General features: G+C 50.8%; 1 protein-coding gene across 3 annotated transcripts in view; it reads right to left on the bottom strand.

Moving 5' to 3' along the window:
* The window catches only part of LOC147116894 (uncharacterized), a 272,147-nt gene that overhangs the window by 145,229 nt on the left and 103,184 nt on the right, over positions 1 to 23,734 (bottom strand). For all 3 annotated transcript variants that reach the window (XM_085987337.1, XM_085987336.1, XM_085987338.1), the window contains one exon: positions 22,084 to 22,131. In XM_085987337.1, the coding sequence (XP_085843463.1) occupies positions 22,084 to 22,131 (48 nt within the window). The remainder of the gene's footprint in view (positions 1 to 22,083; positions 22,132 to 23,734) is intronic.

Below are 23,734 nucleotides of genomic sequence, written 5' to 3'. Positions count from 1 at the left end.
CTGGGTGTTCTTGTGCACCAGTCACTGAAGGAGAGCATGCAGGTGCAACAGGCGATTAAGAAGGCAAATGGTATGTTGGCCTTCATATCAAGGGGGTTCGAGTATAGGAATAGGGATACCTTACTACAGCTGTACAAGGTGCTGGTGAGACCGCATCTGGAGTATTGTGTACAGTTTTGGTCGCCCCATCTGCGGAAGGATGTTCTTGCCATGGAAAGAGTGCAGCGGCGATTCACCAGGCTGATACCTGGAATGGCGGGAATGACCTACGAGGAGAGATTGAATAGTTTGGGCTTGTACTCACTGGAGTTTAGAAGATTGAGAGGGGATCTCATCGAAACATATAAAATTATGGCAGGCCTGGACAGGCTGAATTCAGAGAGAATGTTTCCAATGGCAGGGGAGCACAGAACCAGGGGCCACAGTCTAAAAATAGCGGGCAAATCATTTAAAACAGAGATGAGGAAGAATTTCTTCACTCAAAGAGTGGTGAGCCTGTGGAATTCCCTGCCACAGAGGGCTGTGAAGGCTAATTCAATAAATATTTTCAAGAGAGAATTGGATATATTTCTGAAGGCTAAGGGGATTAAGGGTTACGGAGAAAAGGCGGGGACGGGGTACTGAACTGGTAAGATCAGCTAAGATCTCAGACGAAGATCAGCCATGATCTCATTGAATGGCGGAGCAGGCTCGAAGGGCCGAATGGCCTACTCCTGTTCCTATCTCTATGTTTCTATGTTTATTTGAAATCACAAGCTTTCGGAGCACTGCTCCTTCTTCAGGTGAAGTGGAGAAATGCATAAAGACACAGCTTATATAGTCAGAGAATCATGTCAGATGTTTACAGGTAACCTTTCCAACTGCCATTTATCACACCTCGGCAGAGAGATAATCACAGCAGTCAAAGGTGTGAATGGTGTCCAAACAGGTCAGTCAGGGAAACATTACATCAAAGAACAATGAGGTGGGGTCACAAGGGGTCAAATATTGCAGATGCTGGGGTCTGTATGAAAAACAAAAAAAGACAAAAAACATTTTTTTTGGCTGGAAATCACAGCAGGTCCGGCCGCATCTGTGTAGAGAGAACAAGCCAATGTAGACTCGAGTCTGGATGACCCTGCGTCAGGTGGGGTTACATGTAGCGTGACATGAACCCAAGATCTCTGTTGAGGCCGTCCTCATGGGTGCGGAACTTGGCTATCAGTTTCTGCTCGACGATTTTGCGTTGTCGTGTGTCTCGAAGGCCGCCTTGGAGAATGCTTACCCGAAGATCGGAGGCTGAATGTCCTTGACTGCTGAAGTGTTCCCCGACTGGAAGGGAACACTCCTGCCTGGTGATTGTTGCGCGGTGTCCGTTCATCCGTTGTCGCAGTGTCTGCATGGTCTCGCCGATGTACCATGCTCCGGGGCATCCTTTCCTGCAACGTATGAGGTAGACAACGTTGGCCGAGTCACATGAGTATGTACCATGTACCTGGTGGGTGGTGTCCTCACGTGTGATGATGGTATCTGTGTTGATGATCTGGCATGTCTTGCAGAGGTTGCTGTGGCAGGGTTGTGTGGTGTCGTGGTCGCTGTTCTCCTGAAAGCTGGGTAATTTGCTGCGAACGATGGTCTGTTTGAGGTTAGGCGGCTGTTTGAAAGCGAGTAGTGGAGGCGTGGGGATGGCCTTAGCGAGGTGTTCATCGTCATCGATCACCTGAAGAAGGAGCAGCGCTCCGAAAGCTTGTGATTTCAAATAAAGCTGTTGGACTATAACCTGGTGTTGTGTGAATTCTTACATTTGTCCACCCCAGTCCAACTCCGGCATCTCCACACCCAATTAGAAATGAGTATACTGAACATCTATAGGGTTTTCAATGAGGGTTACAGAGATACTCTCCCCCTCTAACACCCCAATATCATCCCCCCTCTAACCCCCATACCGAGACACTTTCCCCCTCTAACCCCCCATAAAGAGATACTCTCTCCGCAAACCCCCAATACAACAACTTGCATTTATATAGCGCCTTTAGTGTAGTAAAATGTCCCAAGGCGCTTCACAGGAGCGTTATCAACAAAAGTTGACACTGAGCCACATAAGGAGATATTAGGGCAGATGGCTTGTGTATATGGGGGGAGAAATTCGGGATCGCCCCGTTTGGGGCGCTATTATCGGACGGGCGCAAAATTTAGCGCCCGGCGCTAATTATTGCCTCTGACTGCAAACTTGGCCTCTATCGCCCCTGGAGGTGATTTGCGCGCTAAATCAGGCGCTACACACCTGTCTTAAGGCGCTAACGTCGAGGAGCAAGGTGCTACCTCAGAGCGCTACCAAAGCTCAGGTGATGTCAGTTAGCAATGGAACACAGATAGGCTGGCGCTGGCCAGTTCTTAAAGGGGAGGGCCCATGTTGCTGTCCAGCCACACCCTGCTCATTGCAGCCTTGAATCTCGGCTTGGGGAGACCTGTAAAGCAATTGTGCTGGTACCACCAATGGATAGGCCCTGGGAAAGAGCTCAGCGCTTCAGCGACCGGGCCTTGGTGGCTCTGGTTGGCGCTGTGGAGCAGCGACGGGCACTGCTCTACCCAGCGAGGGGCAGGAGGCCATTGCCCCGGGAATACCGAAGAGTCTGGAGAGAGCTGGCTCAGCACGTCTCCTCGAGGAGCCTGGTGCCGAGGACCCACACCCAATGTCGTAAGAAGTTCAACGACCTCACTTGGGTGGTCAGGGTGAGTGGCTGCTTTTCAATAACTCTTACATCCCTGCATCTCAACTTCACTCTGTGCCCAGAGGGTTTAAAAACCCCAAATTCCCAACACTCATCCAAGACCTATGGCCATCTCATAAAACACATGCACATTCCACACCTTGCATACAGTAAGGGCTATTCAACTATGGGAGGCACATCAGCTGAGCACATGGCTGCATACATTAAGGGCTACACAACTATGGGAGGCACATCAGGCATGCACATGGCTGCACATTTAGTCAGACGCCGTGCTTTTTCTTGCAGGCCAAGCTGTCTCATAACAGGCGGCAGCAGCAACGCACGGGAGGAGGACCGGCTGACCTACACCCACTGACCGATTTGGAGGCGCGCGTGCACAGGATCGTTGCCAGCCAGGTCATAGGTGCCGTGGCCGCTAGAGAGGTCGACCCCCTTGGGGATAGTAATGGTATGTTCATCAGCTTTCTCTCCTCTCTCATTCCACTTGCCCCTCACACCAGCCTTTTACACTTTCAATCCAACTTACTAAATGTCTCCAGTCCTTGCTCCCTTACTGCCCAGCTGTCCTGACGCTAAAGCCACTCTTGTACCTCCCTGCTTTCAGATAGTGAACCAGCTGACCAGCCTGTCCCTCAACCTGCCAGTGGCAGCGACGCCCCAGGCGAGGAGGAAGAGGAAGCCGGAGCCTCACCTCCTGCGTCTCCCGAGGGTGCCCATTCCAACACTGGGACCACGCCTTCCCTGGAGGGGAGCAGGAGGGTAGGGTCTGATGAGGGCGAAGCTCCGGGACCCAGCGGGCTGCAGCAATGCCATGGGGGTAGGGAAGCTCAGGGGCCAGGTCCCTGGAGGGCGAGTAGGCAAGCGATTCCTGCTGCACAGGGCTCGGATGAGGACCGTGTCATCGCGGCCATGAATAGCCAGGCCTTGAGCATGCACACTGAGCTCATGGGTGCAATGGCAAGGGTGCCCGAAAGCATGGATGGACTGGCTAGGAGTGTGGAGGAGTCCGCTGCAGCACAGCCCGATGCAACGCAACAGCTTAATGCTGCAATTCAGTCATTGGCTGGTGCCATCCAGTCTCAGACTGCTCTCATACAGTCTCAGATTAATGTCACGCAAGCACTGACTGCTGCCATCCTTGCTGGGTTGGCCACATTGCCCCGGGGCTCTCACGGTGCCGCAGCAGGCCAGCAATCTGTGCTCGAGCAGATTGCTCCGGATGCTGAGGTACTGCCCCGTGGGAGTGGCAGTGTGTTGATCGAGCAGGAAGGTGCTGTCCTCTCAGGATGACAGCATTCCTGCTCCCACCACTGGCACTTCCACATTGCACTTGCCACGGCCTGCAACACAGCCAGCCCAGACTGCTGCCGCCCATGCAGAGTTAGAGCAGTCTGCAGCCGGGGTCTCCAGGCCCAGAGCTGGTCGTGGGCGTCCTTCAAGGGCATCTGCAGTGTCTGGGTTCAGCATTGAGCAGCCTTCCACTGTCACCTTCACTGCCACTGACAGAGACGTCCTGGTCCTGAGTTGAGGCTGCAGATCTGGTTGCAGCAGGTGGCAGAGCTCAGTGACCACCTCCTTGCTGAAGCGCAGCCTGCACAAAGACTGCTCCTCAGACAAATGAAGGTATGAGAACTGCTCCTTGAATACCCTCGGAGGGTAAGGTCTCCTGTGTAGAGGCCTCTTGGCCCTCCTCCCTCTGGCCATGTTTGCCACTCTCTCTCTGCGTCTCTGCTGCCTCCGATTCTGCAGGTGCAGGACGATACCCCGATTAAGTGCAGGCCCCATAGTCTCTTCTAAATCGCTGCAATGAAGGTCAAATCAAAATGAACCTGCAAAGTGCTGCTCAGGACCCAAACTCCTTTACACAGCGTTGAATCTCTCCAGAAGTCTCTCTCCCTCTCAGGATGCGTGGTGCAAAAATGTCACCGACAAAAAAAGACAGGAAGCGGCCGCCTTTAAATAGCACTCCCCCAGCCCCTGCCCGACTGCAAAACGCTCCCCTCTACCTGTCGTTGCTAACGGCAGGCGGAAAGGCAGGAGCTGCGACTCAACATCCGGTCCGGGGCGCTACCAGGGCGTTTCACGCTCGACTGAGCGGCAGCATGGGCGGCAGCAGTCTGGGCTGGCTGTGTTGCAGGCCGTGGCAAGTGCAATGTGGAAGTGTGGGCGCAGGAGATCGTGGCAGTAGTGTTTAACACCGCCACAAAATGTCTGGTCAATTTCGCGAGTGGCGCTAATATCGCCGCGCTCAGGTGCTAACTTCCTAGCGCCCCCCTGAGGCACTAACGGGAGGCTCTACGCAACCGAATTTTTCCCCCATATGGACTTTTAAAAGGCATTTGATAAACTACTACATATTAGGCTTGTTTGCAAAATTGAAGTCCATGGGATAAAAGGAGCAGGAGCAGCATAGATACAAAATTGGCTAAGCAATAGGAAACGGAGGCCTAGAAAATGGATAAGGCCCGAAAACAGGCGCAGGCACCTGAAACGCGATGTGCCCACGCCCGTTCAAAGTGGTGCAGGCAGCACGCAACGTTCATGCTGCCTGCTCTTTATAATGGCCCATAATTTGCAGTCAGCGACGAAGCAAAGGTGTTCATCACTGGCCTCGAAGAATGCTTCCCACAAAGATCTCACAATCTCCGTGGCAAGAAATTTGGCTTTTAGACATGCAGTTGAGATCAATGTAGTTTACTGGGAATTAGCTTAGTTTAGTTATTCGATTCGCCAGGACACTGGTCCCAGCCCAGTTTAAATGCAGCCCGTCCCAACGGAACAGCTCCCTCTTTCCTCAGTACTGGTGCCAATGCCCCATGAATTGAAACCCTGTCCACCCACACCACTCTTTGTGCCTCACATTTAACTCTCTGATCTGCTTGTCCCTATGCCAATTTGCGCGTGACTCAGGTAGTAATCCAGAGATTATTACTGATGTGCCTTCAATTACCACAAAACTAGAAGTTATAGACTTTAACAAGTTGGCTTTTAATCACTAAGATCTGAGCTAACATCTCAACACACTGACTGACTCGCAGGAATGAGTCATACAGATCCTGGGATCTTTATGTAAGAGAAGTCAGGGGCGGAGCCAAGAGCCAAGACCTGGAACCTTCCAGGTTAGTCAGGAAAGAGGAAGTGAAACTATACACCGTGTGGGGGAGGGTAATATACATGAGTGCAAAACGAATACAGGCAAGCCAAACAGATTTCATTACAATTACCTGTGAGGTTCGGTGCTTTAATTTAGACCTTAGCTCCTCAAACTTAGTTCTACCTATGTTGTTGATTCTTACATGGACCACAACAACTGGATCCTCCCCCTCCCACTCCAAGTTCTTTTCCAGCACGATGAGATGTCCTTAACCCTGGCAGGCCGCCAGCCTTCGGGACTCCCGATCGCAGTTGCAGAGAACAGTATCTATCCCCTATACTGTCTACTATACTGTCCCCTACCACTACTATTCCTTTTCACTCCCTCCACATGAACGGCCTCTGGTACCACAGTGCTGTGGTCAGTTTGCCCATCCTCCCTGCAGTCCTTGTTCTCATCCACACAGCAAGTACCTCATACCTGTTGGACAAGGTCAAGGGCTGAGGCTCTTCCATCACTATATCCTGGGTCCCCATACCTTCCTGACTCACAGTCACACCCTCCTGTCTCAGGCCATTGACTAAGACTAAAGAACTATTTAACTTAAGAGGTGCGAGTAGTTCATGGATAAAGCCATGGCCCAACAGGCAAGAGAGAGGGCGAGGAGGTTTTCGGATGTGGCACTGGAGGCCTTGGTCCTGGGGGTTCAAAGACGCCATCGGGTCCGCCACACATAGGGTAGCAAGAGGCCATTCCAAGCAGAACGCAAGAAGGATGTGGAAGGAGATAACGTAAACTGTCAGAGCGACAAGTGTTGTCCCCATGACCTGGATCCAGTGCGACAAGAAGTTTAATGACCTCACACAAGTGTTCAAGGTGAGTGAATGCATCTTCAAATGCCATATCCCACAACTGCACCACTAGCCTCACACACTGCTTAATGCACCACACCCCCATCACTCACCTACCAACAATCTCTAGCAATCGCGACTCATACCTCACAATCATAGCTTCATCTCACCCTCACACACTTACCGCTCGTGCAAGATTCACACCCACATCTCACACTTGCACACACTGCCAGCTATTCAACCATGGCAGGCACATCAACCAAAAACATTGCACCACAATCACTGACACACTTCCCTTTCTCTTACAGGTAAAGGTGGCTCAAACCGCCAGGAGCAGCGACAGATGGGTGGAGGCGAATCCCAAATGCAGAACCTGAATGTAAGTTGTGAGGAGGATGCAAGGAGGCTTCAAGGGAATATAAACAGGCTAAGTGAGTGGGCAAGAACATGGCAAATGAAATATAATGTGGAAAAATGTGAAGTTATCCACTTTGGTCGGAAAAATAGAAAAGCAGAGTATTTTTTAAATGGAGATTGGGAGATGTTGGTGTTCAGAGGGACCTGGGTGTCCTTGTACATGAATCACTGAAAGTTAACATGCAGGTACAGCAAGCAATTAGGAAAACAAATGGTATATTGGCCTTTATTACAAGAGGATTTGAGTATAAGAGTAAAGACATCTTACTGCAATTATATAGGGTGAGACCACACCTGGAGCATTGTGTACAGTTTTGGTCTCCTTACCTAAGGAAGGATATATTTGCCATAGAGGGAGTGCAACGAAGGTTCATCAGACTGACTCCTGGGATGGCGGGATTGTCCTAAGAGAGATTGAGTAGGCTAGGCCTATATTCTCTAGAGTTTAGAAGAATGAGAGGTGATCTCATTGAAACATACAAAATTCTTACAGGGCTTGACAGATGCAGGGAGGATGTTTCCCCTGGCTGGGGAGTCTAGAACCTGGGGTCACAGTCTCAGAATAAGGGGTTGGCCATTTAGGACTGAGATGAGGAGAAATTTCTTCACTCAGAGGGTGGTGAATCTTTGGAATTCTCTACCCCAGAGGGCTGTGGAGGCTCAGTCGTTGAGTATATTCAAGACAGAGATCGATAGATTTTTGAATATTAAGGGAATCAAGGGATATGGGGATAATGCAGGAAAGTGGAAATGAGGTAGAAGATCAGCCATGATCTTATTGAATGGCAGAGCAGTCTTGAAGGGCCAAATGGCCTACTCCTGCTCCTATTTTTCCTGTTCTTATGTTCTTAGAACCTCGCAGAGTTGGAGGAAGTAGTGCTGGAGATCATTGGAACCAGAGTCTGAGGACGCACTCATGGACAGCCCGTCTGAAACGGGGATCTGCTGCCTGCCTCCTCCTCCTCCTGAGGTATTCCCAGAACCCATGATGGCAAGGGTATCGCCCTCATGATGGCCAAGTTGTGGAGCATGCAGCAGATCACCATGAAATGGTGTGTACTGGAGGGTTCCTCCCGAGTGGTCAAGGCAGCAGAACCATTTCTTCAGAACCTCAATGGTTTGCTCAATGACGTTCCTCGTGGCAGCTTGGCTTGCATTATATGAATGCTGGCCACGAGTGGTGGGGTTGCAGAGGGGAGTCAACAGCCAAGTGCAGATCGGATAGCCCTGGTCCCTGAGCAGCCACCCTCGGGTTTGACATGGTGGCTGGAAGATTGCTGGTACACCAGACTGGTGCAGGATGAAAGCATCATGACTGCTGCCAGGATACCGGTCATTCACTATCATGATGCACTGGGTGTGGTTGCACACCAACTGCACGTTAAGAGAGTGGTAGCCTTTGCGGTTACTGAACATCTCAAGATAGGTATACAGCACCAGCAAAGCCACATGTGTGCTGTCAATGGTGCCCTCACCATGGGGAAGCCCGATATCCTGGCAAAGCCACATGCGCTCTCCTCCTGCTTCTCTCTCTGTTCAAAGATAAGACAATGAAGTCCCTTCTCCTGGAGTAGAGTCTCTGTGAACTCCCAGTTGCAGCAATGGACAGTGAACTGGAAGATGTTCGGTGTGTCTCGTGCTCCAGACTGGAAGGATCCAGTGGGGAAAAACTTGAGAGCCACTGGCAGCGCCGTCGTCACCCTGCTCTGAGGCTGCACATCTGGTTGCAAGAGGTGGCAGAGTTCTGTGACCACCTCCTTGGTGAAGCGGAGTCTCCTAATACACTGCTCCTGGCGTAGTAGAAGACCCTAGGTGGGTAAGGACTCCTGCTGAGAGCCCTCCTGCCTCTCATCCTCCTCCCTCTGCGAGCATCTTCTCCTGTTCTTTGCCGCTTCCGCTCCATTTCCTTGTCAAACTCGAGCGCGAGGGGGACTACAACTAGAGCCTCCATGACTGGGAGTAAGTGGTGTGAGCAGAACCCTTTAAATGAGAAACAAGGCGTTCTCCACGTGCAGCAACACTCCGTGTCACCTCACCAACTTTAAACAACTCCAGAAAGCTCCAAACAGTTGCACAAACTTACACAGAGCCATAGAAGTGAAAAAGCAAGTCAGCTGCAATTGTTGATGATCCCTTTAAATAGGGGGGGCCTTCCTCCTGCTGAACAGGTTGTGATTTGGAGGCAGCATTAAATGGAGCGGCAACAGCGACAATGGCAGGCAGTGTGTCAAATCAGCGCTGCACACTGACTGACGTCACGATCTGCCTCATTTCCATGTCTGCAACAAGCCTAAAATGGCAGCCTCTGCGGGACCCACAGGAAGTGGGTGGAAGCAAGGCAGCCACCATTTTTTCATCCAAACTGGCCTTATCAGCCGGCGCAGACAGGCCAAATTTCACGGCCAGAGAGTTGTGATGAATGGCTGATTTTCGGACTGGGTAGAAATATATAGTGAAGTTCCCCATAGTTCAGTACTCGGACCACTGCAGTTTTTGATATACATTAATGACTTGGATTTGGAAGTATAGGGTCTAATTTAAAAATCTGCAGATAACACAAAAACTTGGAAGTGCAGTAAACAGTGAGGAAGAGAGTAATAGATTTCAAGACAATATAGATAGGCTGTGTGATGAAATATTCCATTCATCACTGCCTGTGACTGTGGTTGGTTTCCGGTTTCAGTTCCCTTACCTCAGTTCCGTCTCCTCACCATTGTATTGTATATTGTAATGTATTGTGTGTAGGGCTCCGCCCATACCTGGCCCCTATGTAAGCAAGCTCAGTCTGGCCTCATATCCAGTACTGCAGACCTCCAGATGGAAGATACCTCTCTCCACTGCGTGTTACCTTCTAAGTTAATAAAAGCCTTGTTTTGTTTCGCTAACATCGAGTCTCGGAATTATTGAGGCACATCAATTTTATTAACTTATTTTTCAACACAATGGATCAACTCCTAAAACCCGAACGTTTGGATTTGGACCAGCATGCTTCGGACGCATCGGCACGCTTCGGACACTGGTTTATGTGTATGGAATTCTTCCTGGACAATTCCGCAGCCGTCAAAGACGCTACGGACGCTGCGAGTATGAAACTCGGAATTCTGCGGAATTGGGTAAGCCACCGGGTTTACCCCCTCATCCAAGACGCCGACACGTACCTGGCCGCCTGTGACATCTTAAAGGCGCATTACCAGCAGCCTACGAATGAGGTGTATGCTAGGCATCTGCTCGCTACTCGCGCACAGCGACCTGGGGAATCGGTGGAGGAGTTCCTAGGCACCCTGAAAATGCTTGGCAAAGACTGCAAGTGCCAAGATGTAAAAGCCGCAGTGTACACTGACGAGCTTGTTCGCGATGCCTTTATCACAGGCCTCAGCTCCACTTACATCCGGCAGAGACTGCTGGAAGAAACGGGATTGGACCTGAAACAGGCTGCGGACACCGCGCGATCCCTGGATGTGGCCCAGAGAAACTCGGACGCCTACTCTTCAGCCCGCGCCGTCCACGCCGCCACGTGTGCACCAAGGGCGCCGCCATCTTGGAAGGCATCTTCCCCGCCCAGCAGCCCGACACCGTCGGGGCCCCGCTCTCCCCCCAGAAGCCCTACGACAGCCGCGATGCATCGGGGACCCAACTGCTACTTCTGCGGGCAGCCAAAGCACACCAGAAACCTGTGCCCGGCGAAAGGCACCACCTGCTTTAAGTGCGGTAAGAAGGGGCACTTCGGGAAGGTGTGCAGAGGGAACCCTGCCGGAAAACCCGCCACCGCCGCGTGTGCGCCGTGGGAGCGGCCATCTTGGACGCCATCTTGCCCGACCTCGTGGGGTCCGCCATCTCATGAGCAGACAGCGTGGACGCCATCTTGTCTCGATCAGGGCCCTACAGTGGCATCGGTCACAGTGGACCAGACCAGGCCGCACCCGCTATCCAAATCAATGGTGGACATCGAGGTAAACGGGTGCCGGGTTAAATGTTTAATTGACAGTGGAAGCACGGAGAGTTTTATCCACCCTGAACTGGCACAACAACTCTCCCTAAAGGTGGTCCCTACTCAGGGTACCATCTCTATGGCTGATAAAACCCAGACATCGACCATTCTGGGTTACTGCACGGTACAATTGTCCGTTAACGGAACTGTATACGATAATTTTAAAGTATTAATCATGAAGAATCTATGTGCGAGCGTGATCTTGGGCCTGGATTTCCAGTGCAACCACCAAAGCATCACGCTCAAGTACGGTGGGTCCCAGCCGCCCCTCACAGTGTGCGGTCTGGCTACCCTGAAGGTAAAGCCGCCTTCGCTATTCGCGAACCTTACCCCTAACTGCCGGCCAATAGCGACCAAAAGCAGGAGGTACAGCTGGGAGGACAGGCGGTTTATCGCGACCGAGGTAGACAGGCTCCTGAAAGAGCGCATTATTGAACGCAGCAACAGCCCGTGGCGCGCCCAAGTGGTAGTGGTAAGGGGTAGCGAGAAGAAACGGATGGTGATCGACTATAGCCAAACGATCAACAGGTACACCCAACTAGACGCCTACCCGCTACCCCGCATATCAGAAATGGTGAACCAAATCGCCCAATACCGGGTGTTCTCCACCATCGACCTCAAGTCAGCGTACCACCAGCTCCCTATCAGACCAGAGGACCGCCCGTACACCGCCTTCGAGGCGAACGGACGCCTCTACCAATTCCTCAGAGTCCCCTTTGGGGTGACGAATGGGGTCTCGGTCTTCCAGAGGGAGATGGACCGCATGGTCGATGACCACCACTTGCAGGCAACCTTCCCCTACCTCGACAACGTCACCATCTGCGGTCACAACCAGCAGGATCACGACTCGAACCTCGAGAGGTTCCTGGAAACCGCACAAAAACTCAACCTCACCTACAACGAGGACAAGGGCGTTTTCAACACCACGCGTCTCTGCATACTAGGCAGCGTGGTGGAGAATGGGGAAATCGGACCAGACCCCGACCGATTGCGCCCCCTACGGGAGCTGCCCCTGCCCAACACTCCCAAAGCCCTGAAAAGGTGCCTGGGGTTATTTTCTTATTATTCCCAATGGGTCCCCAACTACTCCGACAAAGCCTGCCCCCTCTTGAAAGCATCCTCTTTTCCGCTCTCTGCTGAGGCCCACGCCGCCTTCAAAAGCATTAAGCAGGATATTGAGCGGGCCACGCTACAGGCAGTGGACGAGAACACTCCCTTTCAAGTGGAAAGTGATGCGTCTGACTTTGCCTTGGCGGCCACCCTCAACCAGGCGGGGCGGCCCGTAGCTTTCTTCTCGAGGACCCTCCAAGGGCCCGAGATCAGACACTCCTCCGTAGAAAAGGAGGCCCAAGCCATCGTGGAGGCAGTGCGCCACTGGCGCCGCTACCTAGCCGGCAAACGCTTCACCCTACTTACCGACCAGCGGTCGGTAGCGTTTATGTTCAATAATAAACAGAGGGGGAAGATTAAAAATGATAAGATTCTTAGGTGGCGGATCGAGCTCTCCACCTTTGAGTATGACATCATTTACCGGCCAGGGGCCCTTAACGAATCCCCTGACGCCCTCTCACGAGGGATGTGTGCCAGCGCCACCGGGGATCGGCTACAGACCCTCCACAACGACCTCTGCCACCCAGGGGTCACGCAGCTGTTCCACTTCATAAAGTCCCGTAACTTACCCTACTCGATTGAGGAAGTTCGGTCTCTGACCAGGAACTCCCGCACTTGCGCTGAGTGCAAGCCTCGGTTCTACCGCCCAGATAGAGCCCACTTAATCAAAGCTACACGGCCCTTTGAGCGGCTCAGCTTAGATTTCAAGGGCCCCCTCCCGTCAGTCAACCGCAATGTTTACTTCCTGAACATTGTGGACGAATACTCCCATTTCCCATTCGCCTTCCCCTGCCCAGACATGACCAGTGCCACGGTCATTAAATGCCTCAACAGCCTGTTCTGCCTGTTCGGTATGCCGAGCTACATCCATACGGATAGGGGGGCGTCCTTCATGAGTGAAGAGCTACGCCAGTACATGCTGTCCAGGGGGATCGCCACGAGCCGTACCACCAGCTACAACCCCCGGGGTAACGGTCAAGTGGAGCGAGAGAACGGGACAGTATGGAAAGCAGTCACTCTAGCTCTAAGGACCAAGGGCCTCCCTATCTCCCGCTGGCAGGAAGTCCTCTCAGATGTGCTCCATTCGATACGGTCGCTATTGTGTACTGCCACTAACGCCACGCCTCATGAACGAATGTTTGTCTTTCCCCGGAAATCCAGCTCAGGCGTATCCATGCCGTCATGGCTCTCCACCCCAGGTCCGGTATTCGTGCGAAGGCATGTGAGGGGCCACAAGACGGACCCTCTCGTGGAGCCAGTGCACCTACTCCACGCCAACCCCCAATACGCGTATGTCCGACACGCCAACGGAAGGGAGGACACCGTGTCCATAAAAGACGTCACCCCAGCCGGTAACGACAACAACCACGGCAATAGCAACAACAACGATCACAGCAACTCTTACCCACCCACTACTCTTTCATCACCCCCGGAAGAACATCGACCAACGGCACCCCCACCAACTACCCCTTCAACAACCCTGGCGGCACCCCCGGCAGAGACCCAGGAGGCCACCGGGGACACCCAGCCGACACCCGCGACACCACAACAGCCACGTCGGTCGCAGAGGACTATCAAACCCCCGAGCAGACTAAATCTATAGAAGGGGTGAATGTGATGAAATATTCCATTCATCACTGCCTGTGACTGTGGTTGGTTTCAGGTTTCAGTTCCCTTACCTCAGTTCCGTCTCCTCACCATTGTATTGTATATTGTAATGTATTGTGTGTAGGGCTCCGCCCAAACCTGGCCCCTATGTAAGCAAGCTCAGTCTGGCCTCATATCCAGTACTGCAGACCTCCAGATGGAAGATACCTCTCTCCACTGCATGTTACCTTCTAAGTTAATAAAAGCCTTGTTTTGTTTCGCTAACATCGAGTCTCGGAATTATTGAGGCACATCAGGCTGGTGACTGCACCATCTTGGCATGGACGGCAGCAGGCTGGGCTGGCTGACTTAGGCAACAGCAAGGGCACTAGCGGAGTTGCCGGGGTGGGAGCACGAATGCTGTCATCCTGAGAGAGGACAGCAGGTTCATGCTCCACGGAGCCACTGCCACTCCCCCGGGGCAGCACCTCAGCAATCCTAGTAATCTGTTGGAGAACAGATTGCTGGACTGCTGTAACACCCTGCAAGGAACAACGGTAACCACAGCCACTACGGCAGCAGTCTGAGCTTGCGTGACAGCAATCTGAGCTTGCGTGGCAGCAAGCTGACCTTGCGTGGCAGCAAGCTGCCCTTGTATGACAGAAGTCTGAGCTTCCACTGCAGTACCAGACATTGGGTGGCTTCTGTTTGTGCTGCAATGGAAACTGAAACATCGGCCATCAGACGCTGCATCATAGTTGGGTCCACAAGTGTGCTAATGGAATTGGCCATCGCTTCCACGCTGGAAAGACTGGGCTCCAAGCTCTGCACAAAGCCCTGTGCCAAGTTAGTGCCAGATTCCTCCATGCTCCTTGACATTGCACGCAGACTTTCTGGCAGGCCTGCCAATGCACCAAGCATTTTATTGTGCATCCCCATCAGCCTTCTTCTGTATCCTGTCCCATCAAAGTGCTCATCTGAGTCCTCTGCAGCAGAACTCGTGTGTGACCTCGTCTTCCGGCGCACTGGCACCAGCGCTGCTACCCTTGCCCCCTGCCCTGGCTGCAGGCCACTCGTGCCCGGTCTATCACCATGTGCAGATCCCACGTCTAAGCTATCCTCTAAATTGTGCGGAGTGTCAGTATCTGAGCTGGCGGCTGCGAGTGCGAAACCGAGTGACAGTGCTGTGTCTTCATCACCACTGCCTTCTTCCTCTTCCACCTGTTGTTCTGCCAGCACTGCCTGGCCAGTTTGCAGATCTTGGGTATCTGAAAGGAGAAAGGCACAAGGGTAGGGTTGCGGTGCGGGGAGGGGGAAAAGTAAGAGGTGCATGCTTACACCATCTGCAGCTTTTAAATCAAAAGGCATTGTAGGATGAGGGGGAAGTTGAGAAGGAGGATTAGGTATGAGGTTACCATCATCTTCTATGGTTTCAGCCCCACCGCTGACCACGGGTTCAACGATGGCTGCTCCAATTATGCCGACCACTGTCTCTTCCATTGGGGTAAGGTGATGCAGGCTCGCCTCTACCCCGCCGGTTAGCTCCTGCTGCCTCTGGTTATGAGCCAACTTGTCCTGCAAGAGAAAGGGAAGTGTGTCAGTGAGTATGATGCAATCTGTTAGGGTGATGGTTGAATAGCTGGCAGTGTGTGCAAGCTTGCAGCAGCGGTAAATGTGTGAGGGTGAGGTGAAGCTATGAATGTGAGGTTTGAGTACTGTTTGATAGAAATTGTTGGTAGGTGAGTGATAGGGTGTGGTGCATTGAGCAGTGTGTGAGGCTAGTGGTGTAGATGGTGGGATATGGCATTCGAAGATAAATTCACTGAACTTGGCCACTCGGGTGAGGTCACCGAACTTCTTGTGGCACTGCATCCAGGTCCTCGGGGCTTGACTTCTGACATTGATCGCCACGGCTACCTGCTCCCACTGCCTTTGCAGAGTTTGTCTGGAGCGCCTCCTGGCCTCCTGTGGTTAGAGGACCTCTCTCCTCCTGTCCGCCACCTCCACCAAGGCCTCCAGTCCAATGTCTGAGAACATTGGAGCATGCTCTCGCCCCTGTTGCACCATTAGTAACTCTTCTTGCAGGTCAGACTCTCTTCCCCAGTCACTTCCAGCACCTGCTCCAGCCCGAAGGCACCTCCCTTTCAAAAGGGGCAGGCTAGCTTTAAGTAGTGCAGGCTAGCTTTAAGTGGTGCTAGCCTCGCACACACACGGACCTCTGTTGAGGCGTGCTGCCAGTCAACAGCAAGTTTAGTGCTGGGCTGCACGCTGCAATCATTTAAATTAGCAGGCAGCACGAAGTGTGTGTGCTGCCTGCATCAGACTCAACGGGCGTGGGCTAATCACGCATCATGATACCTGTGCCCATTTTGGGGGCTAATCACAAATTTAGCCCCCAAAGAGTACAAAAGCCAGGAAGTGATGCTAAACCTATATAACACACTAGTTCGGCCCCAACTAGAGTATTGTGTCCAATTCTGGGCATCACACTTTAGGAAGGATATGAAGGCTTTGGAGAGGGTACAGAAGAGATTTAACTAGAATGGTTCCAGGGATGAGGGATTACAGATTGGAGAAGCTGGGGTTGTTCTCCTTAGAGCAGAGAAGGCTAAGAGGAGACTTTATCAAGGTGTTTAAAATCATGAACGGTTTCGATAGAGTAAATAAAGAGAAACTGTTTCCAGTGGCTGAAGGGTTGATAACCAGAGGGCACAATTTAAGGTGATTGGCAAAAGAACCAGAGGCGATATGAGGAAAAGCTTTTTTACGTAACGAGTGGTTAGGATTTGGAATGCAATGCCCAATAGGGTGGTGGATACAGATTAAATAATAGCCTTCAAATGGGAATTGTATAAATACTTGAAGGAGAAAAAATTGCAGGGATATGGAGAAAGAGCGGGGGAGTGTGGGACTAACTGGATTGCTCTTCAAAAGAGTTGGCACAGACTAGATGGGCTGAATGGCCTCCTTCTGTGCGGCACTATTCTATGACCAAAAGCTTGTTTAAAGCCGTGGGTTTTAAGGAGCATCTTAAAGGAGGAAAGAGAGGTAGAGAGGCAGAGGGGTATTTGGAGGGAATTCCAGCACTTAGGGTCTTGGCAGCTGAAGGCAAGGCCGCCAATGGTGGAGCGATTCAAATCGGGGATGCGCAAGAGGCCAGAATTGGAGGAGTGCAGATATCTCAGAGGGTTGTAGGGCTGGAAAAGGTTACAGAGATATGGAAGGGTGAGGTTATGGAGGGTTTTGAAAACAACGATGAGAACTTTAAAATCGAGGCGTTGTTCAACCGGGAGCCAATGTTGCTCAGCGAGAACTGGGTGAATGGGACTTGATGCGAGTTAGGATACGGGCAGCAGAGTTTTGGATGAACTTAACTTTGTGGTGGGTGGAAGATGGAAGTGCGTTGGAATAGTCAAGTCAAAAGGTAACAAGGCATGGATGAGGGTTTCAGCAGCAGATGAGCTGAGACGGGGCAGAGTCATGTGATGTTACGGAGGTGGAAATAGGCGGTTTTAGTGATGGGGTGGATATGTGGTCGGCAGCTAACCTCAGGGTCAAATACGGCATCAAGGTTGTGAACGGTCTAGTCCAGCCTCAGACAGTTGCCAGGGAGAGGAATGGAGTTGCTGGCTAGGGAATGGAGTTTGCAGTGGGGACCCAAAACAATGGCTTCGGTCTTCCCATTATTTAGTTGTAAGAAATTTCTGCTCATCCAGTACTGGATGTCGGATAAGCAGTCTGGCAGTTTACAGACAGTGCGAAGGTCAAGAAAGGTGGTGGTGAGGTAAAGTTGGGTGTCATCAGCGTACATGGAACTTGACATGTTTTTGGATAATGACGCCGAGGGGCAGCATGTAGATGAGAAATAGGAGGGGACTCCAGAGGAAATGGTGCGGGAGCGGCATGAGAAGCCATTGCAGGTGATTCTCTGGCTACGACTGAATAGCTAAGAATGGAACCCGGTGAGTGCAGTCCCACCCAGCTGGATGACGGAGGAGAGGCATTGGAGGGGGATGGTGTGGTCAATCTTGTCAAAGGCTGCAGACAGGTCGAAAAGGGCGAGGAGGGATAGTTTACCATGGTCACATTCACTCAGGATGTCATTTCTGACTTTGATAAGAGCTGTTTTGGTACTGTGGCAGGGGCGGAAATCTGATTGGAGGGATTCAGACATGAAGTTTCGGGAAAGATGGGCACGGATTTGGGAGACAGCAGCACATTCAAGGACTTTGGAGAGGAAAGGGAGGTTGGAGATGTGGTGGTAGTTTGCAAGGACAGTGGGGTCAAGGGTTGTTTTTCGAGGAGAGGGGTGATAACGGCATATTTAAAGGGGAGGGGGTCAGTACATGAGAAGAGAGAACCATTAACAATATGAGCTAACATAAGGGCCAGGATGGGATTTAGGGGGGGGGGGGGGTCAGCAGTTTAGTGGGAACAGGGCTGAGGGAGCGGGAGGTCAGTCTCATGGACAAGATGAGCTCAGAGAGAGCATGAGGGAAGATAGGAGAGAAACTAGAGAAAGACGCAAGTTCAGGGCTGGAGCAGGGGGGAACCTTAGAGGTACTCTTGTCTAAGTCCCCCAATATAGCGATCAGCTATGGCCCAGCGGTAGCACTCTCACCTCTATGTCAGAGGATGTGGGTTCAATTCCTACTCCAGTGAGTTGAACGCATTCCAGTGCAGTACTGAGTTGACATTCCAGTGCAGTACTGAGAAAATGCTGCACTGTCAGACGTGTCATCTTTTGGATGAGATGATAAAAAGAGGCTCCTTCTGTCCTCTCAAGTGGAATTAAAAGATCCCATAGCACTATTTCGAAGAGCCGGGGAGTTCACCCTGGTGTACTGGCCAATATTTATCTCTCAGCCAACATCACTAAAACAGTGTGGCTTAGAAATTGGCCCACTTACCGCCACGAGTTTTCGCCGAGATCTAGTCTAAAAATGGTGGCCGCTACTCTAGTGCACTTCTGTGGCACGGGACTCAGCGGCCGCCGTTTTGGTGAGGGCCGTAGCGCTGCCGATAGCAATGCTAGCCCTGGAAATGTAAATTAAGAGAGGGTGACGTCACGCTGACTTAACGTCACCTCAGCGAACTTGGACCTTAGCGCTGAGTTCTGCCCTGAGTACTAAGCAGCAGACTGACAGGGGCGCCTCTGAAAGGGACACACACATCTTTCAGGTAAGTTTGCATTTAAGCTTTTGGACTGGATTTTTTTTATTTTATTGAAGTCGTGGCTTGGTGCAATAAATGTTAAAAAAAAATTTTTTAAGTGTGCAGGGAGTGCTGCTGGATGCTTGCAAGAACTCGGATGATAAAGGATGGCCTCTGAGAAGACAGAAAATGCTGGAAATACTCAGCAGGTCAGGCAAGATTCGTGGAGAGAGAACAGAGTTCACATCTCAGGTCGAGATGCTGCCTGACCTGTTGAGTATTTCCAGCATTTTATGCTTTTATTTCAGATTTACAGCATCCACTCGCAGAGGGAAGAGGAAGGTGCAGAAGTGGAGGAAGCAGAAGGAAGAATGCAACCCAGACAGCCCCTTTCTGGCCAGGATATCCAGATCTGACCACAATCCCAATTCCCCTTTCAACATTTGTCCTACACCTTACCTCCCCTGTTACTGACCATCACAGCATCCTCTTGGCCACAATGCTGAAATAAAAGCCAACATAAAGCAAACCGTCTAATCCAACTTTATACATCTATCCATCATATGACATCAAGAAATCAACTTATCACCCTTATGCATTCCCTTAGTGACTGTCTTGTGTGTGCCTTTGCCTGTCCTACTGATGTCACGCAGTGCTACCCCAGTGGTGGCAGCATGGCTGGTCAAAGGCTGCTGACTTTCTGTGGGGGACACTGCAAATGGCCTTGCTGGTCAACCTTGAGGAGCTGATGCCTGGGAGTGTCTAATCAAGTGATAGTGTTTCTGTTTCTTTTTCTTCACTTTCCTCTCCTTCTTCTTGGTCAACCACTGGCTGGGCAGGCTGTATTTCTTGGACATGTGAAATGAGGAAGGCACAAGGGTGGAGTTGTGGTGAGGGGAGGGTGGGAAAGCAAGAGATGCCTGCCAGAAGGAGGATAACGCATGAGGATACCAGCATCTTGTATCCTTTCAGCCCCACCACTGGCCAAGGGCTCAGCCATGCCCCTGCCAGGAATGGCCTGTACCGACTCCTCCAAGGGGGTGAGGTGAAGCTAGGAATGGGAGGTATGCCTCGTGTTTGGTACAGATTGTTGGTAGGTGAGTGATTGGGGAGGGGGGGAGGAATCGTGCATTGAGAAGTGCGTGAGGCTAGTAAGGCAGTTGGTAGGAGACGGCTTTTGAAGATGCATTCGCTGACCTTGACCACTGGTCTGAGCTCATGAAGCTTCTTTGGGCACTGCAGCCAGGGTGGGGGCGACACTGCTGGCAGTGACGGCCTCAGTGATCTGGTCCCACCTCAGTCTTTCTGGAGAACCTCCTGGCCCCTGTGGGTAGAGGACCTCTCTTGCAGTGTTGACCCCCTGCACAAAGCTGGAGTGCTGCGTGTGAGACCCTGGGTGCCCCTTCCCTGGCTTGCTGAGCCATTTGTGTTAGCGCTGAAGCACGTTTCCCACTTTTTTAGATGCGGAAGGGAATTCAGTTTTAAGAGCTGAAGACTCCCATTTGGGAATTTGTTTTAATGTTAATGTTTTTTTCAGAAGGGAGTTGAGCTCTAAGGGCTAAAAACTGCATATTTTTACATCTTTTTTATTTTTATCGTTTCTGAAGGCATTGCCTTTTAAGAAAACGACAACGCATTGCCCTTTTAACATCCCACAATGCTTTGCGAAATCACAGCATCGCCTTCAGAGGCTGTTGAAGTAGCAATGCCGCTTAGGCATGATAGCATTTATTGCCCATCCCTAGTTGCCCTCGAGAAGGTGGTGGGGAGTCGCCTTCTTGAACTGCTGCAGTCTGTGTGGTGAAGCTACTACCACAGTGCTGTTAGGAAGGGAGTTCCAGGATTTTGACCCAGCGACGATGAAAGAACGACGATATACTTCCAAGTCAGGATGGTTTGTGACTTGGAGGGGAACTTGCAGGTGGTGGTGTTCCCATGCACCTGTTGCCCTTGTCCTTCTAGGTGATAGAGGTGGCACCGGCAGTTTTTGTGGCAGCCACAAATTTCTAGGCCTGTATCAGTTCATTATCTCACCTCCTATACAAAGATACACTCCCTTTCTAACCGACCCCCCACCCAACTCCGTGCAGAGATACTCTCCCCCTCCAAACCCTCATACTGCGATACCCTGCCCACGCCCCCCAACCCCCTCCATATTGGCCCAGAAATTTGGGTCAGGGGCTTCCCGCGGGTGTAAGCCCCCGACCTGCACTTACCTTGCGCGCCGGCCGTTGAGCTGTGGGCCCCCGTGGAATTCCGATCCAGGGCCTGGTCCAGCTGCCGGCGCGCAGTGCTTGCGTATCCCAGGGGCGCAGTTAGTTCGATGCGTCCCCTGGGATCACGTGGGCCATGGAGAGCCAATCGGAGCAGGGAATGCTCCATTCATAAGTCTGACAGGAAGTGCTGTCAAGACTTATAAATACTACGGCCCCAAAACAGCGCTAAATCTTCAAATAAATTTTTAAAAAACATCACATTTTTTAATAAACTATAAATTACATGAAATAACTATTTTAAACAATAATTTAAATTTTTGAAAAAAATAATTTTATTTTCTAACGGGGCTAAAAATAAACTTACCTTGCTTTAAAGTATTTAAAAATAATAAACCTGTGGAAAAAATGTTTTAATTTTAATTAATTCACCACTTACCTTGTAAAAAGCAGGCCTTACGCCTGCTTTTTACATGTCTAACTTCTGGAGACTTACCCTCCCGGGAAAACCTGTAAAAAAAAAACGAAGTTCGATGCGCACGCGCAGCCCCCTCCTGCGCACACGTTCGACCTCTGAACCCCTTCGTTCAGGGGAACGGAAGTGCTGGTTTCCCACGCATGCACAGTGCATGCAGGAAACTGGCACTTCCATTGGGCCTACGGGTGAGTACCCCGTGCGTACTCACCCGTGGAGACCCGAATTTCTGGGCCATTATCTTTTCTGGCCATTATCTCATTGCAGTTTGTGGGGCCTTGCTGAGTACAAATTGACTTTTGCGTTACAACAGTGACTACATTTCATGGGCTAACCGAGTTGCGAAGTTCACCATATAATGAATTGAGGACAAGAACCAATGCCTTGCTTTTCAATCCCACAGAGTGTTGGATCACTCCTTTCAACGGCTTTTTCTGAAACAAATCTAAACGTCTTTCAATTTAAGATTATTATTGTACTTACGGCAAGTAGGCTGTTGCCACTGTGCTCCACTTGCAGTCAATGAATATGCTGTCATTAAAGAAAGAAGGTCTTAGTGCTCACATTATACATCAATGAAAGTGTTGAATGCTGTTAGCTGCTCATTAACAGTAAATGAGCCTCATAATGTGGACAGAGCCCAGATCTATGAATCGCTCCCTATTCTACAATGCTCCTACCTAGGCCTCTTAGAGCTGAACATACTGAAAAGTTATTAGTTTTTCAATGGGGTGTAACAGCTCTCCATAAAGGAACTTTATGGATGCATGGTCACTTACTGACACACAGGTTAAGCATACAAGAATATAGCACATTTCCTGGCAAATGGGAGAGATACAAAGAACAGTAAAGGGTGACAAAACAGATAGTTATAGCAAAAAGGAATTTAAAAAAAAACTTGCAAGGGATATCAAAATCAGCACAAAAAACTTTTACAATTATATTAGAGAAAAGGGGGTGGTTAAGAGCAATGTGTGCCCCTTAAAAACTGATAATGGTGATACAGGTAGACTATCCTTTATCCGAATACCTCGGGACCAGCCGTGTTTCGGTTTTTGGAAAATTTCGGATTTCGGAAGGTATTTTATAAGACTGTGAAATTTGTCGGGGGTGGGTCGGCGGGGGTACGCGGGGGAGTCGGCGGGGGGTCGTGTGTGGGGGTCGTCGGTGGTCGGGGTTGGCGGGGGTCCGCGGGGGGGGTCGGCGGGAGTCGGGGGGGTCGGCGGGGGTCCGCGGGGGGGTCCGTGGGGGTGTCGACGGGGGTCCGCGGGGGGTCGTTGGCGGGGGTCGGGGTCGTGCGCCACTCTGGTCATGTCGTGCGCACGACTTACGCTGAACGAAAAAACCTTCGGTTTTTAGAGAGTTTCGGTTTTCGGAAGTTCGGATAAAAGGTAGTCTACCTGTATTATAAATGAAAATAAAGAAATGGTGGGCATGTTAAATAATTACTTTGTGTCAGTAATTACATTAGTGGAAGAGGATGGTATGCCGGACCCCTCAAGGAAACAAATATTAAATCAGGGACGGGGACTCACCATAATTAATCTAATCAAATTAACAGTAATCAAGAAAATAATGGCACAAAAGAGTGACAAATCCCAGGACCAGATGGTTTTCATTCAATGGATTTAAAAGAAGTAGGTGAGATCATTGCAAGTGCCCCAACTATGATCTTCCAAAGTTCTCTCAATTCAGGAACCGTTCCTTTAGATTGGAAAATTGCGCGTCACTCCGCTATTTAAGAAAGGTGAGAGCGGGAAACCAGGGAATTATAGACCAGTTAGCCTAACATCTGTTGTCAGGAAATTACTAGATTCTACGAATTAAAAAGGGGGGGAGGGGAAATTTAGAAACCTAAAGAGAAAGGTCAGGGCAATAGAGCAGTGTAGCGATTTGGGTAAAAATAAGCAGAGTGTGACAGGAAGGGACAAAGAGTTTAACGGTGGCAGTGCAGTAGAAAATAAGGTCAAAGCAGGGAATAATGGTAAAAAAATTAATTTAAAGGCTCTTTATCTCAATGCACGAAGCATTCATAACAAGATAGATGAACTAGTGGCACAAATAGAGATAAATGGGTTTGATCTAATAGCAATTAGAGACGACATGGTTGCAAAGTGACCAAGGTTGGGAACTA

The sequence above is a fragment of the Somniosus microcephalus genome, chromosome 5 (genome assembly GCF_052327205.1).
Source record: "Somniosus microcephalus isolate GS21.2 chromosome 5, FLI_Smic_1.0, whole genome shotgun sequence".
Lineage (NCBI taxonomy): Eukaryota > Metazoa > Chordata > Chondrichthyes > Squaliformes > Somniosidae > Somniosus > Somniosus microcephalus.
The sequence above is the reverse complement of the archived record's forward strand: the minus strand, read 5'-3'. Positions and strand labels throughout refer to the sequence as shown.